The 18,856-nt window shown below is 41.8% G+C and overlaps 2 protein-coding genes across 2 annotated transcripts in view; both read left to right on the top strand.

Annotated features, from left to right (window-relative positions):
• The window catches only part of CDK14 (cyclin dependent kinase 14), a 685,360-nt gene that overhangs the window by 651,815 nt on the left and 14,689 nt on the right, over nt 1-18,856 (top strand). The gene's annotated exons all lie outside the window — the stretch shown is intronic.
• FZD1 (frizzled class receptor 1) lies at nt 937-9,187 on the top strand. The gene has a single exon (XM_055272765.2). The coding sequence runs from the start codon at nt 2,748-2,750 to the stop codon at nt 4,686-4,688; it is 1,941 nt and encodes a 646-aa protein (XP_055128740.1). The 5' UTR covers nt 937-2,747; the 3' UTR covers nt 4,689-9,187.

The raw sequence follows: 18,856 nt of genomic DNA, 5'->3' as shown, positions 1-18,856 counted from the left end.
TGACTTGAGAGACTAGAACACAAGACAGGTTAAATCTTTCCAAGATAGGTGTGATAGGAGAGAGACAGCTTGATAAAGTTCCTAAACATGGGATACTATCAGCAGAGGAATGAGCATCAGAGTGGAAAGGCTAGAGAAAAAGTGTCCCTGGGAGCCTGGGGGCCAGGATGCTAGAGTGAAAATGAACACTTATTGAACGGTTCAAAGAACTTCAGAGAGCTGTGCTTCCCAACCTCCTTTTCAATATCAAAATGTGTCATAAATTACAGTCAACACACATACACATGCTCACATAATTATGCATTTAGTACCTGTTGCTTTAAAAAAATGCTAGCAATCAGAATAAATACTTTAAAGCAAATATGCATTTTATGAATGTACTGCTTATATAAACATTTGAAAAATCATAACATGTATCTGAGACAAATAGATGTCATTTTGCTTTAGCAGGTAAAGATATGACTGCACCTTCTTTATAGACACCAACATGCTGCGTAGTGAAATTCTCAGAGACTTGTTAGCATGTAGTACAAGTAACACCCATCTAAGTAGTAACCTTTATGTGTAGATGAATGTTACACATTCATCTAAAGCTTCCTAATGACAGCCTGCCTCAGGTGTCCTCTTTCAGTCACCCTGAAATCACTCCCTACTTATGTGAGGAAAGTGACCTTCAATAGTTTTCTATTTTCTGTATAATTTGGCCCAAACGTTTTAGTCTGGATTAAAACCTTTTCTCCTGCCTCCCCTCAAAGTGCCTCAGCTACACTCACCTCTCTGGCCTCCTTCAGCGATTCAAGTGAATTTGAGCTTCAATCTTTTGCACCTTGCACCTACCTCTCCGTCAGAACCCCATTTTATCTGAGCTGGTTGCTTTCTATGTGCCCTTTTGGCTTTGGGATGGACACTGTAACAAGTGGTTTGCATTTCTGTGCCTCATTGTACTATGCCCTTCTCTAAGGCTGGCACAGGTCTCCTTCATTTTATACTCTACGACCTAAGAGTGCTTATAGCACAATGGGTGGTTGGTATCTATTAAACAAATGAATGTGTAAATGAATGATAGAAATTAATTGGTGAAAAGTACGCTGAGGTCACAGGCAAAAAAAAAAAATCGAAGAATTAATAGTCCAATGGCACTTTTCTTATAAAACTGAATCACATAGTCAAACCATCATTTAAAATAATCTTACAAGGAAAACAACATTTATGTGCATCTGTTGAGACAGATTATGTTGTTTTGGAATTAGGAAGAGAATGTGCAGTTCGCTGTTTGCTTTCAGACTGTTTGTTTGTTTTGTTTATTAAACTGGCGTCTCCAGCTCTGCAGCCCAGCCTGTGGAACCTAAATGGCTCAGGTCCTAGGAGTTCCCATCAGAGCCGTGGGCGTCCCCAGGGTTTAGAAAGGCTCCCCAAGGGCCCAGGCTGCCGGCGAGTGCAGCTCCCGCCGGCGCCACCTCTGCGGTCTGGAGAGGTGAGGACGATCCCAGAGAGGCGCCCCCACCGCCTCGGTCGTCGGGTTCTTAAGTTTTTCTCTCCAAAAATTTAATGGATAGTTTTATTTTGCTTCTGTTTCTGACTTGATTAAAGAGGCGGAAAAAAAGGAGTTTGACTCCAAGAAGAATGATAGTAGCAGAAGGCGCATCTGGCTTTACTTTCCAAATTCCATCAAAGTTTGTGTTTTGTTTCATTTGACAGCGATCCCGTGAACGTCTCCTCTGGGGAAATGGCGCGACCAAAGCCCGCCAAGCCCAGCCTGCAAACTGGAGGATTTATTAATGTAATATTTTAAACAAAACCTCGACAGACACAAACTCAAAGGAAACCGTGCGCTCCTTAAGTCAAAGGCATCTGTTCTGGAAGCAGCACCCGGTTTGCTGTTGGTAACCAGCGTTAAGAGCAGGATTTTTAAACATGATAATGGATAAAAGAAAAGAAAAGCGAAGTCCCGCGGTCCTCTGACTCCTATTCATTATCTCCAGCAGCATATGGGACCATTCTCCTACTTATCCTCGCCTTTTTCTTCTGAAAAAGCAAAAGCAACCAAGCCTGTCCCGCTTCAGAGCAATCCTACTCTTTGTGCTTGAGTAGTGCCACCACCACTACTTCCTCCTCCTCCCGCCTCCTCCTACCTCGCCCGCCTGCCGCTGGCTTTCGCTCTGGCTAGGAGGCGGCCGGCTCCCTTTGCGCCGGGAAGCCGGAGCCGCGATTGGGCGACGGTCCCTGAGCCTCCAGTTCTGCGTCGGTTTCAAGGCTCCTCCCTCCTGGTGAAAGACAGACTGCGGGGCGCCTGGAAACCGGTCCGAGGGCGCGCGAGGGAGAGGAGACGGAGCGAGTTGAGGGATTGACACAAATGGTCAGGCGGCGGCGGCGGAGAAGGAGGCGGAGGCGCAGGGGGGAGCCGAGCCCGCTGGGCTGCGGACAGTTGCGCTCTCTACGGGGCCGCGGCCACTAGCACGGCGCCGCCAGCCGGGAGCCAGCGAGCCGAGGGCCAGAAAGGCGGGACACGACCTCGGCGCGCCCGAGCCACCCGGGTTCTCCCCGCCGCCCGCGCTTCATGAATCGCAAGTTTCTGCGGCGGCGGCGGCTGCGGTACGCAGAGCAGGAGCCGGGGGAGCGGGCCGAAAGCGGCTTGGGCTCGACGGAGGGCACCGGTGCAGAGGTCTCCCTGGCCGGAGGGGGAGCCGCCGCCGGTCGTGCCCCTGGCAGCCCCAGCGGAGCGGCGCCAAGAGAGGAGCCGAGAAAGTATGGCTGAGGAGGAGGCGCCTAAGAAGTCCCGGGCCGCCGGCGGTGGCGCGAGCTGGGAACTTTGTGCCGGGGCGCTCTCGGCCCGGCTGGCAGAGGAGGGCAGCGGGGACGCCGGTGGCCGCCGCCGCCCCCCAGTTGACCCCCGGCGGTTGGCGCGCCAGCTGCTGCTGCTGCTTTGGCTGCTGGAGGCTCCGCTGCTGCTGGGGGTACGGGCCCAGGCGGCGGGCCAGGGGCCAGGCCAGGGGCCCGGGCCGGGGCAGCAACCGCCGCCGCCTCAGCAGCAACAGAGCGGGCAGCAGTACAACGGCGAGCGTGGCATTTCCATCCCGGACCACGGCTATTGCCAGCCCATCTCCATCCCGCTGTGCACGGACATCGCGTACAACCAGACCATCATGCCCAACCTGCTGGGCCACACGAACCAGGAGGACGCGGGCCTGGAGGTGCACCAGTTCTACCCTCTAGTGAAAGTGCAGTGTTCCGCTGAGCTCAAGTTCTTCCTGTGCTCCATGTACGCTCCCGTGTGCACCGTGCTAGAGCAGGCGCTGCCGCCCTGCCGCTCCCTGTGCGAGCGCGCGCGCCAGGGCTGCGAGGCGCTCATGAACAAGTTCGGCTTCCAGTGGCCAGACACGCTCAAGTGCGAGAAGTTCCCGGTGCACGGCGCCGGCGAGCTGTGCGTGGGCCAGAACACGTCCGACAAGGGCACCCCGACGCCCTCGCTGATTCCAGAGTTCTGGACCAGCAACCCTCAGCACGGCGGCGGAGGGCACCGTGGCGGCTTCCCGGGGGGCGCCGGCGCGTCGGAGCGAGGCAAGTTCTCCTGCCCGCGCGCCCTCAAGGTGCCCTCCTACCTCAACTACCACTTCCTGGGGGAGAAGGACTGCGGCGCACCCTGTGAGCCGACCAAGGTGTATGGGCTCATGTACTTCGGGCCCGAGGAGCTGCGCTTCTCGCGCACCTGGATTGGCATTTGGTCAGTGCTGTGCTGCGCCTCCACGCTTTTCACGGTGCTTACGTACCTGGTGGACATGCGGCGCTTCAGCTACCCGGAGCGGCCCATCATCTTCTTGTCCGGCTGTTACACGGCCGTGGCCGTGGCCTACATCGCCGGCTTCCTCCTGGAGGACCGAGTGGTGTGTAACGACAAGTTCGCCGAGGACGGGGCACGCACTGTGGCGCAGGGCACCAAGAAGGAGGGCTGCACCATCCTCTTCATGATGCTCTACTTCTTCAGCATGGCCAGCTCCATCTGGTGGGTGATCCTGTCGCTCACCTGGTTCCTGGCGGCTGGCATGAAGTGGGGCCACGAGGCCATCGAAGCCAACTCACAGTATTTTCACCTGGCCGCCTGGGCTGTGCCGGCCATCAAGACCATCACCATCCTGGCGCTGGGCCAGGTGGACGGCGATGTGCTGAGCGGAGTGTGCTTCGTGGGGCTTAACAACGTGGACGCGCTGCGTGGCTTCGTGCTGGCGCCCCTCTTCGTGTACCTGTTTATCGGCACGTCCTTTTTGCTGGCCGGTTTTGTGTCGCTCTTCCGCATCCGCACCATCATGAAGCACGATGGCACCAAGACCGAGAAGCTGGAGAAGCTCATGGTGCGCATTGGCGTCTTCAGCGTGCTGTACACTGTGCCAGCCACCATCGTCATCGCCTGCTACTTCTACGAGCAGGCCTTCCGGGACCAGTGGGAACGCAGCTGGGTGGCCCAGAGCTGCAAGAGCTACGCTATCCCCTGCCCTCACCTCCAGGCGGGCGGAGGCGCCCCGCCGCACCCGCCCATGAGCCCGGACTTCACGGTCTTCATGATCAAGTACCTTATGACGCTGATCGTGGGCATCACGTCGGGCTTCTGGATCTGGTCCGGCAAGACCCTCAACTCCTGGAGGAAGTTCTACACGAGGCTCACCAACAGCAAACAAGGGGAGACTACCGTTTGAGACCCAGGGCTCAGCCCATGCCCAGGCCTCGGCCGGGGCGCAGCCATCCTCCAAAGCCAGCCCCGTGGAGTTCGTGCCAATCCTGACATCGCGAGGCTTCCTCACTAGACAACTCTCTTTCGCAGGCTCCTTTGAACAACTCAGCTCCTGCAAAACCTTCCGTCTCTGAGGCAAAAGGACACGAGGGCCCGACTGCTAGAGGGAGGATGGACAGACCTCTTGCCCTCACACTCTGGTAGCGGGACTGTTCGCTTTTATGATTGTAAATAGCCTGTGTAAGATTTTTGTAAGTATATTTGTATTTAAATGACGACCGATCACGCGTTTTTCTTTTTCAAAAGTTTTTAATTATTTAGGGCGGTTTAACCGTTTGAGGCTTTTCCTTCTTGCCCTTTTCGGAGTATTGCAAAGGAGCTAAAACTAGAGTGCAACCGCACAGCGCTCCTGGTCGTCCTCGCGCGCCTCTCCCTGCCGCGGGTACTCGGACGGCTGGGCGCCAGCTCCGGGGCGAGTTCAGCACTGCGGGGTGCGACTAGGGCTGCGCTGCCAGGGTCAGTTCCCGCCTCCTCCTTCTGCCCCCTCCTCCTCCCCCTCCTTCTGTCCCCTCCCTTTCTTTCCTGGCTTGAGGTAGGGGCTCAAGGTACAGAACTCCACAAAGCTTCCAAATCTGGAGGTGGGCCCCCATACATTACAATTCATCCCTTGCTCAGCGGTGGATTGCGAAGGCCCGTCCCTTCGACTTCCTGAAGTTGGATTTTTAACTGTCCAGAACTTTCCTCCAACTTCATGGGAGCCCACGGGTGTGGGCACTGGCAGTCTCAGCCTCCCTCCACGGTCACCTTCAACGCCCAGACACTCCCTTCTCCCACCTTAGTTGGTTACAGGGTGAGTGAGATAACCAATGCCAAACTTTTTGAAGTCTAATTTTTGAGGGGTGAGCTCATTTCATTCTCTAGTGTCTAAAACCTGGTATGGGTTTGGCCAGCGTCATGGAAAGATGTGGTTACTGAGATTTGGGAAGAAGCATGAAGCTTTGTGTGGGTTGGAAGAGACTGAAGATATGGGTTATAAAATGTTAATTCTAATTGCATACGGATGCCTGGCAACCTGCCTTTAAGAATGAGACAGCCTGCGCTTAGATTTTACCGGTCTGTAAAATGGAAATGTTGAGGTAACCTGGAAAGCTTTGTTAAAGAGTTGATATTTGCTTTCCTTAACAAGACAGCAAAACGTAAACAGAAATTGAAAACTTGAAGGATATTTCAGTGTCATGGACTTCCTCAAAATGAAGTGCTATTTTCTTATTTTTAATCAAATAACTAGACATATATCAGAAACTTTAAAATGTAAAAGTTGTACACTTTTAACATTTTATTACGATTGTTATTCAGCAACACATTCTGAGGGAGGAACAATCCACACCACCAATAATAACCTGGTGAGATTTCAGGAGGTAAAGAAGGTGGAATAATTGACGGGGAGATAGCGCCTGAAATAAACAAAATATGGGCATGCATGCTAAAGGGAAAATGTGTGCAGGTCTACTGCATTGAATCCTGTGTGCTCCTCTTTTGGATTTACAGAAATGTGTCAAATGTAAATCTTTCAAAGCCATTTAAAAATATTCACTTTAGTGCTCTGTGAAGAAGAGGAGAAAAGCAATCCTCCTGATTATATTGTTTTAAACTTTAAGAATTTATCAAAATGCCGGTACTTAGGACCTAAATTTATCTATGTCTGTCATACGCTAAAATGATATTGGTCTTTGAATTTGGTATACATTTATTCTGTTCACTATCACAAAATCATCTATATTTATAGAGGAATAGAAGTTTATATATATATATATATATAATACCATATTTTTAATTTCGCAAATAAAAAATTCAAAGTTTTGTACAAAATTATATGGATTTTGTGCCTGAAAATAATAGAGCTTGAGCTGTCTGAAGTATTTTACATTTTATGGTGTCTCATAGCCAATCCCACAGTGTAAAAATTCAGGAATTCAATGAAAAAAGTCTACCCTTAAACCCTCAGATCAGTCTTTCCAAGGGATTACTCTGTTTGCATTGTTGCGATTGACATTTGTGAAGTCCCAAGAAAAGATCTGTTTTCATGACAGTAGAAAATAGAAGTTTGCAAATTATTTCTTTACTCAAAGAGGATTAAAAGAGAACTCTAATTTTAATATTAAAGCTTTCTTTTCTTTCAGGGAATAAATTTACATGACTTTTTGTATTATGGAGGTTTATTTTTAAATCATCACCTTTCACATATTTTTTAGAGGTATTGTCTTATCTCTTCCATAATCTTGGATATTACAAAACCATAAATAGGCAATCAATAGATGGTTAACTGGCTATGTGTTCATAAACATTTTAAACAGCAATTGGGTTTGTAAGGCTGTTTTGTTGTTTCTGAAGACCCCTTTTTTTAATTGTTCAAGGAACCTTCTCCAGATAAATTATCTAGTTGGTCTACTCTTAGTCAGAGTTTATGCATGGGTGTATATATGTGTGTATATAGACAAGTATACACCTAAGTATATATGCATTTAATTTTTATAAAATAGAGATGTAAAGGTTACTTACATTTCATAATATGGAAATATGGTTATGAGAAATGCAAAATGCTAGATGGAAAACCTCAAATACCTTTACAGGTTAAAAATATCTTTACTAAATTTTCCCATGAAAACATTTTGTGATAAAATGACAAGGGACTAAAATGAAGATCACTAATACAATAGAGTTACTTTCCTTGTTATAATGCAATTGTCTTATAAGTCATTATTCATTTTAAGGAAAATCAAAAAAATTAAATCTTACTAAAAATGTAGCATTTAAGTAGCAAGATGCAATTTTGTGTTCCCTTTTTCTTTGTTACATTAACATAATATAGTAGATAGAAAGTTTATTGTATAGACACACACAAAAAATAGTATTCTTAGGCCAAATTCACACATATCTCCTCACTAAGTAGTTCAATTAGATAATTTCTGGAAAAACATGTTTTTGACATTAATTGCTATCCAAAAATATATTTTAAAGCAGTCTTACTGGAGGTGTCCTTAACATGATGTAACTATAAATTTGATGCAGAAAGGTTTTACATGCTGTGGTTAAATAGCTTTAGAAGACATTTTTAAGTCACCACCAGCCTTTACTTTTAGAAAACAATTTATTTTAAATGATTTAGCTTATAGAAAACCAGTGTATTCTTTTGTTTCTTTTAATACTGGTGGCAAAATAGGACGTGTCTGGAAAACCATAAGGCTACTTGGGATACTGTCCCATTAGCATGCTGTTTCCATGACAAACCCTATTTTCAGATGGTTTGATTTGCCTATTTTTTTTTAAACCAGCTATAAATTGGGGTCAATTTCCCCCCTCATAGTGTACTTAATTTAGCTTTTGGAGTAAATATATAAGTAGTATGAAAGACTTCTGAAGCTCTTCTTTCTAAAAAAGCAGTTTTTCACTTAAGCTTTGTGGGGACAGAGAGTCATATTTTTAATTTCAGAGCCAGCCAGTGTCAAACATGCAAAAGAGCCGGGCCGGATTTTTTCAGCTTGTCCTGTGGTAGTCACTTGTCAGCCTGAGTTTACTGGCCTGGTCCTTTTGTCTCCACTGTAAGTACTGAAGCCTTCTGGTGTAGTTGTATCACTCTTAATGTCCAGCATTTAACTAGGAAAGGAGACTACGATGAAGAGTTGGTGGCCAATTAAGAAAAATAATAGACTACATCATAAATCATTTCAGGACTTGAGTGGCAGCAGATCACATTCCCTGATAGCATGTTTCAACCTTGGTATACATTTTTTTTAAGATGCATATTTACTGTGTGTGCTTTTGCTTTCTAATCCATCTATTGACTATTGGCCACAATTTATATAATGCACATGCAATTAATTGAAACCAGTGTCATGGCATTGGATATCTCTGATTCATTTCTTATTATAATAGTCTGTGTAACTGGAGGCTGAGAGATTAGAAGCAAAATGTAGTCGTACATATGTCTAGAGGTGGACGCTGATGATATTGTCATTGAATACTTTGCAGAATACACTAATGTCAAAGGCTTGCAGGATTAATGTGTAGGAACCAACATAAGACATGGAATATATATAAGAATTCTCTAGTTACATGACTAAAAAGGAATTGCAATACTATCTTAAATTGAAGGCTTTTATTTCAGTGTCCTTACATTTTAAATGGGATCTTACAAGGGAAGTACCAAAAAAGTAAAGTTTATTTTGATGACTCTCAAGATATATATCTTTGTTTTGAATGTTGGCAGATGCCAGTAGCCCTTAACATTTGAAAAATGGTACTTGAACGTCAATTATGTCTCAGAGTTCCCTTAAACTTTTTGGGCTTAAATATTTTAATTCACTTTGGTCATACCTTTGACAATGGATATGTTAAACTTTAACAATTATAGTGACAAAACAGCTTGCTTAGAACCTGGAAATTAAAACACAATTTCTAGAGTAATTTTTCTAAGTTGTATCGTGTTTTGTGGTGACAAATGTCTCTACTCCATTACAGAATCAAGTTGCTATTCAAATATAATACTTCCTCTGGGGATCTTTGTTTGTAGGTTAGTTTGGGACCCTAATAACAGGTCAAACAAAAGGGTTTCTCAAAGAAATTTTTCTAATGTAATATAATGTATAATTTCAAATACAATTTATAAGTACATGTACTTATACATGTACACAATGAACATATAATAAGTATTCTGTGGGTCATCGTCAGTTTTATGAGTCAAGCAGATCCTTAAATTGCTTGAAAGAATAAGATGCAATTTTCCAAAAGAGGTTACTTTAAGTAAATTATTTCATTGGTATTCTAAAGAGGTGTATTTTTGAATGATAAAATTTAAATAACACTGCATTTTCTTGAGGTATTATTAATACATTAGTTGAATGGCATATTCGTATGACTAATAATTCTAAAAACAGTATTAAAATAGCACTGATTTGTACATTTTACACACATTTGTACATTTTTTAAAAGATGAAATTGACTTACCTGAAAACAATAGTTTTTGTTTTAAAATTTATATGTGTATTTTATAAAAAAGATCTCAAGAAATTTCATTCATAATATAGACTTTCAAAACATGTTCATAGCAATACAGTGATTAACATGAAAAGGAATCACTATTGCTGCTTTGATACAGTTCTCTGTGGCCTGGATTTTCTTTCTTTCCTTTTTAAAAACCAAGTATCCTCTAATTTGTGGATATCTCCATGTTTCAGATCTCAGTACCTGTTTGAATTAAATTTGCAGGGGAATAACTGCAGGATCCCCCCATAGACAAAGTGTGGCCTTTATTTCCTTTCAAGTTGGCAGCGTGTCCTTGCTTAAATGAAGCACTCTGAGACAGACTGTTCTCTTGCCCTTGGAAATGCTTGTCTTTACAATTGCAGTAGCAAATACCTGGAAGTCATACAGGCTAGTTAGATACATATTCTAAATGTCATGTCCTGCTTGATCATTATAAGGGTTTTTTTTCTTAAAAAGTAGATTTGGGAACTACTCTTGACCTTATCTTTCCAACTCTTGGAAATATTTTAAAAGGTTAACTTCACCAAATACTCTGTCAAAAACTCTAGGCCCCTCAGATAGAATGACCAACTGTCTAGGTTTGCCCAGGGCTGGGAGTTTTCTTGGCATGTGGGAATTTTAAGTAGTAAAACCAGGAAAGTCCTGGACAAACTGGGATGATTGGAAACCTTATTCCATGGATTAAATTGTGCTCTCACAAAATAGAGTAAAAGCTTACATGTTGCTCTCTGGTCCAGCATTGAAAGTACTCCACAGTGGCTGTAGCCTTCTTAATTACCAGATTAAAAGTCAATGAACACAGCCCTTTGTAACTGGTCTTCATAGTACCAATCAACAGAAGCTGGGTGGACCATGAAGATAAAATGGAACAAACTACTTTGATTATCTTGGCCACTCCACCTTTAGCCCTTGCCTCCTGAAGAAATGGGACATAGGTGTAGGCTTCTAACTAGCCATTGAACCCTGTTCGTGAAATCAGGTTAAATAGGTGCTTTTAGAAAAGGCTCTCAAAAAGTATTCCCTTGGATTAAATCGTTGTTTTGTAAAAAATTCATGTTAAAGTTTACCAGATTGTAAGTAACTATCAGGCTTCTGCATGTGTGTACATATATGTGTGTGTATATATATATGTATATATATATAATTATATATGTACATATATATTTGTATAATAAAGCAATACATTAGGATGAGATTATAAATTCAAGTAGAGATTTCCCCAAATGGCTCTACATCAACAGTTTATATAATTATTATACTTTTTTTCAAGGTAAGTAGGGTTAACACCCATATCTTTCCTCAAAAGTTGTATCTACAAAAAGGACAAAGTAAACTAAGTCTTAAAAATTATACTGTGATTATTGAAAATTGTAGAATACACGGTGTGGACCATGCAATCCTTCACAATGGATTTCACGATGGGTTTCCCTGGAAATGTGAATGTAGACCTTCACGTTTCTACATGAAACTCTTCCATCAGAATTGGTCCACTTCTTTTTTGAGCTTACCGTCATCCTTCTTATAAATGCACATGCAGTTTCACTGCCTTTATTGTTGAAACCACAATACTATTCTTGCTATCTCTTAATTAAACTCAATGTAAATGAATTTTAAAAGACACATAGGTAATGTAATTATTGCAAGAGGTACCTACACATTAGACTCTAGAGCTAATTCTCAATGTGGGACAATTTTGTTCCCTAGGAGATATGTGGCAATATTGGGACACATACTTGACTGTCATAACTGAGCACTGAAGGGTGCTGTTTTAGTCTGCTTTGCATAGCTATAAAGAGATACCTGAGACCAGGTAATTTATAAAGAAAAGAGGTTTATTTGGCTCATGTTTCTGCAGGCTGCATAAGAAGCATGGTGCCGACATCTACTTCTAGTCCACACCCCAGGAAGACTTTACTCATGGTGGAAGGCAAAGGGGGTGCAGGCCTATCACCTGGCAAGAGAGGGAGCAAGAGAGAGGGAGGTGCCAAACTCTTTTAAACAGCCAGATCTCCTGGTAACTAACAGAGTGAGCACTGGCTCATTACAAGAGACGGGCACCAAGACATTCATGAAGGATCCACCCCCATGACCCTAACACCACCCACCAGGCCCCACCTCTAACACTGGGGATCACATTTCAACATAATATATGGGGGGGACAATCACCCAAACTATATCAGGTGCTATGGGCCTTTAACGTGTAGAGGCCAAGGGTGCTGCTAAACATTCTAGAATGCACAGGACAGCCCATGACAGTGAATTATCTTATCGAAAGTGCCAAAGTTGAGAGACCTTGCTTTGGAGGAGTGATTAAAATTGCAAATATACTTTTTAAAATAGTGAAATATATCGAATTTATAAAATACAATTGAGAAAAATATGGCTTTACTGTGTATATAACATGGGCTTTATTTTTATCTTTTTTTTTTTTTTTTGAGACAGGGTCTCTCTCTGCCCCTCAGGCTGGAGTGCAACAGTGCCATCACAACTCACTGCAACCTGCCTCCGGGGCTCAAGTGATCCTCTCACCTCAGCCTTCTAAGTAGCTGGGTCTACAAGCATGCACCACCACACTCGGCTAGTTTTTTAAACTTTTTGTAGAGATGAGGTCTCACTGTATTACGTAGGCTAGTCTTGAACTCGTGGTCTCAAGTGATCCTCCTGCCTTGGCCTCATAATGCTGATATTATAGGATTGAGCCACCACGCCTGGTGGGCTTTATTTTTGACCTGCAAATTTTCTTTTAGATTGGTGAATAGCCTGATAATATTGCATGGTGTCCGAAGTCTTTTGGCCTGTTGTGACAAAATACTGTAGACTTGGTGGCTTAAACAACTGACACTTAATTTTCACAGTCTTGGAGGCTGAGAAGTCCGAGATCAAGATGCCAACAGATTCAGTTCCTGGTGGGGGCCTGCTTCCTGGCTTGCAGACAGCTGTCTTGTGGCTTTGTGTTCCCATGGCCTTTCCTCAGTTCATGCAGGTAGAGAGAGAAGACGATTGTCTTCCTTTCCTTTTAAGGACACTAATCCCATCATGAGAGTTCCACCCTCATGACCTCATCTCAGCCTAATTACCTTCCAAAGGTTCCATCTCCAAGCACTATCATATTGAGGGTTAGGGCTTTAACATGCATTTGGGGGGACATAAATATTCAACTCATAGCAGGCAATAAAATAAAACTTTTATTATTCAAATCTAGACACGGACATACGGTATCATAATTTCAGTGGGAAAAATCTGTAAATAACATTAAGCAAGTTTAAAAAAAATCTCTGAAAGGCGTTTAGTAGTATTACGCTGTTATACTTCATATTCCACACTTCCATTTTCTTTTACACATTTCCCTGCATCATCACAGGTGTTATGGTGTGGGGAAAAACTCTGGCCTAGGAGACAGAAAACCTGGGTTCTAGTCTTGATTTATTTGGTTAAGGGACCTTGAGTGAGTCTGACCCACAGGACCTAATGAATCAAATAGAGACAATAATGAAGTAATAGATATAAATGCCCCATTATAAATGGTGAAGCTCTGTAAAAATGTGAGAATTATCATTCACTTTAAGCTAATTAAGGAGGAAGTTGAGGATCTGAAGGCTCCTGCTTAGCATTGACTGCCTCCCCTTTAGAAAACGATGTTCCGGTCACTGAAGGGCCCCAGGATGACTGGAGACCTTCCTGTTGTCTTCCTAGTCACCTCTTCTCTGATTTCATCACCACACTTGAGTTCTCCTGTGTACGCCTAGGATATTTTGTGTTTAAATTTTTTCCAGACCTGGTAAATTTCATATGAGTTAGTCTGCAGTACAGCTACTATGCCATTGGAGAGGGGGCCAAGTCCTAGTTAGAAGAAAGAAGGCCCTCTTCTGAAAGGGCTGGAATGGAGCAAGAATTATTACAAGAGTGTTCTGAGGTCAGAGGAGAGCGGGGCTTAAGAGTATGTATGGTCCAGGTCCAAATGTGGCATATTCACAGACAGACCTTCTGAGTTGAGAGTCCTCATAGAGTGGGACAGTGCCCAGGAGCTGTGTTGCTTCATTTGTTCATTGACAAGTTGGGGTAGATGTGAGCATCTTGCCGGGAGAGGGGAGGCTCATGTCCTACAGGTAGACAAGTTGGGGTCATTTTGCTTTGGAAGGGAGAAAAAGAGAAGGGATATAATGAAAACCAAAGTCAACTACTCTTTCCTGGGGCTAGCCCAGGTGGGAGTGAGTAGAGGAATTGAATGGAAACATCTCTCAAATAGAGACACAACCCTGGATTTTAAATATGACCTTTCCTCCTCCTCCTTTAAAAAGGAAATAAACTTCAAGATAATAGAGAATTGGACAGAGAACTCGAATGTCATCTTGGAAAGAATCTTGGACTTGCGAGAACTGGCTTGAATCCAAACCAGCTCTTAGCCTCAAATCCATTTACCTAAAATAGTAATAATAATCATTTTTCACTAATTCACGTCTGTTGGGGGAATCAAAGAAATGAAGTATATAATGATATTTTTAGCACTAGAGTCAGCTACACATCTTAGTCTTCTTCACCTTGCGTATTTCTTTTCTCTCTTCGTCTTCTCCCTATTCTTCTCCCCCCTTCCTCCTTTCTGTCTCTTCTTTCTTCCACCTCCCTCTTTCACTCCTCCTGCTTCTATCACTCACCCTTACTGCTGATGGGAATTGAAAAGGCATAAAGCAAACTAATGCCATATTTTTCCTGCATCTCTTTTCAGGCTAAGCATGTTTTACAAGACTTATTTACACAAAAGATTAAGATAATGGGCAATCTTGAGGTTAAATGACACAAATGTACTTTATTAATCAACCGGTGATGTTGCTCTTAAAGCATAAGTACATCTCTGTGCATTAATGTATGCTTTGGGATATGCTATAGTCACACGCTACATCGTGATGTTTCAGTCAGTGACAGACCACATATATGATGGTGGGCCCATAAGATTATAATACAGTACTTTTGCTGTTCCTTTTCTACTTTAAGATATACAAATACTTACCATTGTGTTATGGTATTCAGTACAGTAGAGTAACATGCTGTACAGGCTTGTAGCCTAGGAGCAATAGGCTATACCATATAGCCTAGGCTTGTAAGGAGGCTATGCCGTCTAGGTTGAAGTAAGTACACTCTATGGTGTTCTCACTGTGTTGAAATTGCTAATGATGCATTTCACAGCACATATCCCCATCATTAAAAGATGTATGACTGTATAGTAGTTCCCTCCTTATCTGTGGTTTTGCTTTCTGAGGTTTCAGTTACCCAAAGTCAACCACAGTCTTAAAATAGGTAAATACTATACAATACACTAAGATATTTTGTGAGAGACCACATTCATATACCTTGATAGTATATTGTCATAATTGTTCTATTTTATTATTAGTCATTGTTGATCTCTTTGTGTGCCTAATTTATAAATTAAACTTTATTCGTCATAGATACATATAGAAAAGAACATAATATATATGGAGTTCAGTACTATACCATTTCAAGTATCCACTGGGAGCCTTGGAATATCTCCCCTATGGATAAGGGGGAACTACTAATTAAATTTCAATTTAATTTCTTTACAGCCCTAACAAATTGACCTAATTGGTAGGTTTTGTACTTGGGTAACATGGAAACAGCTCTTTGAGGCCACTCTAATTCATGACCAGGAAGAGATTCATAATTTCCCTTCAGAAATATACTCCTCTACTGGATTGATAACAAATTGAAAAATTGTAAGAATCCTTTGTTTGTCCTTGTTGACTATATTGCCAAAGGGAACTTACTTCACAGCAATTATGAAAATGTTCCTTTGATACAACTGATATGGACTGAACATATTTTGATGCATGAAGTTGAGCAGGATTGAGGGATTATATCGAAGAGATTGATTAGTAATTGTATTATTTCCTCATATAAGAGTAGCTAGCCATTTTGGTGCCTTGGTCACCTCTGTGATCTAGTGTATTCGTTTTCTATTGCTGCTGCAACAAATTACTAAAAACTTAAAAAATACAAATTTATCATCTTACAGTTCTGTAGGTGAGAAGCCTGGCACCTGTCTCATTGGGCTAGAATCAAGCTGTTGCATTGTTATGTTTCTTTCTGGGGGCTCTAAGGGAGAATCTATTCTGTACTTTTTCCAGCTTTATTTCCTCTATTCTGGAGGCTTATTCCATAGCTCATGGCACAGTTTTCCTATCTTCAAAGCCAGCAACATTGGGTCGAGTTCTTTCTGTCTGATTCTCTCCATTTGGAAATAGTTGCCTGCTTTTAAAGACTCATGATTAGATCAATACAGGATAATTCCCCACCTCAAGGTTCCTAGCTTTAATGACATCTGCAAAGTACCTCTTGCCATATAAGGTAACATATTCACAGGTTCCAAGGATGAGGGCATACACATTGCTGGGAGCCATTATTCTACCTGCCACATCTATGTTTAGCAGTTGGAGCTAGAAAATTTTTCTTTTAGAAGTATTCCTTCCACATTCTCGTTCTTTACGATTTTTTTTTAAGTGGATTCCTGAATTTCTTCACTTCCCCATTTCATTCTTTCAAAGTATGTTTCTGTCAGTGGTCAATTCCTCATTGATTTCCCCTCTCCTTTTACCCCATTTTCTGTTAAGAGGTCTGCAGATCAGTCCTCATGCTCTAACTCTACCTGATTTCTTTGTATTTCAGATGTCATTTTTCTTCCTTGTCTTTGCACATATTCTCTGGATTGCTACCCTTTTTGTTACTCTATATGTCTTTTCAATACACATTTCTCTAAATTCATATTTTGTGTCTGTCCCAGAAATAGAGCAGAAAAAGATGGAGATTGACTAATGTCAACCCTTTTCTCCCAAGTGAACACATATAACCCCACTGTTTTTTTTTAAGCTACAGATGATATAATTGTATGGCTTTCATCAGAAACACATCTGTCAAGTGATTACATTTTTGCCCTTTAGTGAGGGGCTGGATGGGAGCGAGAGTCGATATAGTTCATCTCATCTCTGATTAATCTAGTATGTATCTCTAGCTGTGATTATAGATTTTAATTCTTCATGAAGTTACCATCATATTTATAGAGACAATCTTTTTCTCATTATCTTTAATTTAAACATTTTGTCAAAAAAGAAAAGAAATCTCGATTGCCTGGGTTGCATTTTATACAAATTCAGATAATGAATACACCTGCCCTAGTTTAAAATTTTATGTTGACATTTTCAGAGAAAAAATTTTCCTGGCGTTACAAATGCATCCTTAAAAATGTTCTCTAAAATGTAACTTTTATTCCATACTAAAAACCAACTGCAAGATTTTTTTCTTCTATCTATACTGTTACGGCTAGAAGTGTATATTTGCCTCCATATATATAAATATATATTTATATATATGTATTTATATATATAAATCTTTCTGAAAATATATACCTTTTAAGGCAATTACTTAAGAAAAAGATTCTAAATGTTCATAGTTCTCCCCAAATATACATTATTTTTAAGAATGTGAATTTGGAGAAATTATATAGAAATATATCAAAATTTCTATAAATCAATAATAAGTTAGCATATGCAGTTATCTTCTAATACCACCATCCTTTATAGTCTTCTAAAATTTTACATCATCCATCTTCTTTATAGCTTTTTTTCCCAAGGAGGCATAATTCAGGAATAGACTAGAGGTCACTTGAATGTAATAATGGCTCTGTAAATAAAGAATATGTATTTTAATAATATACAGCTTCATTAGAGACAAACTGAATGAATGTAGGAGTTGTAGGGTGTGTTTGAAGACCTCAGATAAGACCGGTTATGATGGGGATACTTATTCAATGCTAACTAAAATAAAATCAGATGATCCTCAAAATATACGGTATTTATCAGAGGTGACAATGGGTTACTAGGAATTCTTAAAATTGAATGTGCATAAAAATCACTCAGAGAGCATGTTAACAACGAGGATTTCCGGCCTCATTTCCAGAGGTGCTGATTTTGTTGGCCAGGGAAAAGGTTCGGGAACCTCCATTCTAGTGATTCTGATGCTGGTTGTTCTTGAGTTCTCTTTGAAACACTGGATTAAAACAAAACTTCAAGATAAACCCCTAGCGATTCGTCTCACCAGCAAACTCCCTCTTATAAATATGTTGTGGAACTTCACCGGTGAAGTGAAGCTATGAGAACCAGCTTTACAGAATCCTCAGTAGGGAGCAGACCTGTTCTGTCCACATGGTCTTTGTCCCTAAAGGTCTAAATCAGGAAGAGTCAAGTGGCCAAGGCCACTGAGTGGTTTACTCATGTCTAAAATTCTTTTAAAATTATTAGCTTTTAATTTTTTAAAGGGAGGAAGTTGAATTCCACAACTAGAGATTAACTTAGAGTTATCCCTTTAGTAAGAAGACTTTCAGAGTAGTATCATTTAACTGACCCCTAAACAGTGAAGGAGAAGGATACAGTTTCTCTCTTGCTTAGATAGGGCTTCTGACAACAGCCACAGAGAGGGAGATAGTGCAGCAGGTGGCAGCTTGATGGGCAGGCAGAGGAGGGACTTAAAAAGCTCCTGGTATTCCCCAGGGTGGGCCTCTTTGCTTTCAGTGGGGCTGCCATTTGCAGAAGAAGCTGTGCATAGAGACTTCTCAGGCAGCTCAGCTTCCCAACCTTTCTGAGTATTTTGTTTGTTTAGGTTTTTAATACATCTGATTTCTTAAAAGGCCCTTCCTTCCCAGGGAATTCACTAATCAAGGTATTACTCTATTTATTTCCATAAACAAATCCTTATGAAAGAACAATTCATTCATTAATCATGAAATGCGATCATTTCCACTGTTGTACCCGAGAGCTTCAAAGCACCATTGTTGTTCACATCAATTAATCCAGGTAACTGGGAAATGTGAGTAAGACAGGACTAAAATATATCCCAACTGATTTTACAAGATTAAAAAAAAATCTAAGATATCTAAACTCATGTTGTCTTAAGCATGTTAAGAATGTAAAGAATGTTAATTCTTCATAGGAAAGAATCACAGCACAGAGGAAAAGACTGCCAAATCTTTTTAGAATAAAATAATTTTATTCTAGAACTTACTGTAGCTTGGAAAGTTCCAAGCAGCCC

Source organism: Symphalangus syndactylus, chromosome 3 (assembly GCF_028878055.3).
Source record: "Symphalangus syndactylus isolate Jambi chromosome 3, NHGRI_mSymSyn1-v2.1_pri, whole genome shotgun sequence".
NCBI lineage: Eukaryota > Metazoa > Chordata > Mammalia > Primates > Hylobatidae > Symphalangus > Symphalangus syndactylus.
This window is presented reverse-complemented; position numbering and strand designations above follow the sequence as displayed.

Coding starts and splice junctions, on each gene's coding strand:
- FZD1 (XM_055272765.2), top strand. CDS start 2,748: ATGGCTGAGGAGGAGGCGCCTAAGAAGTCCCGGGCCGCCGGCGGTGGC.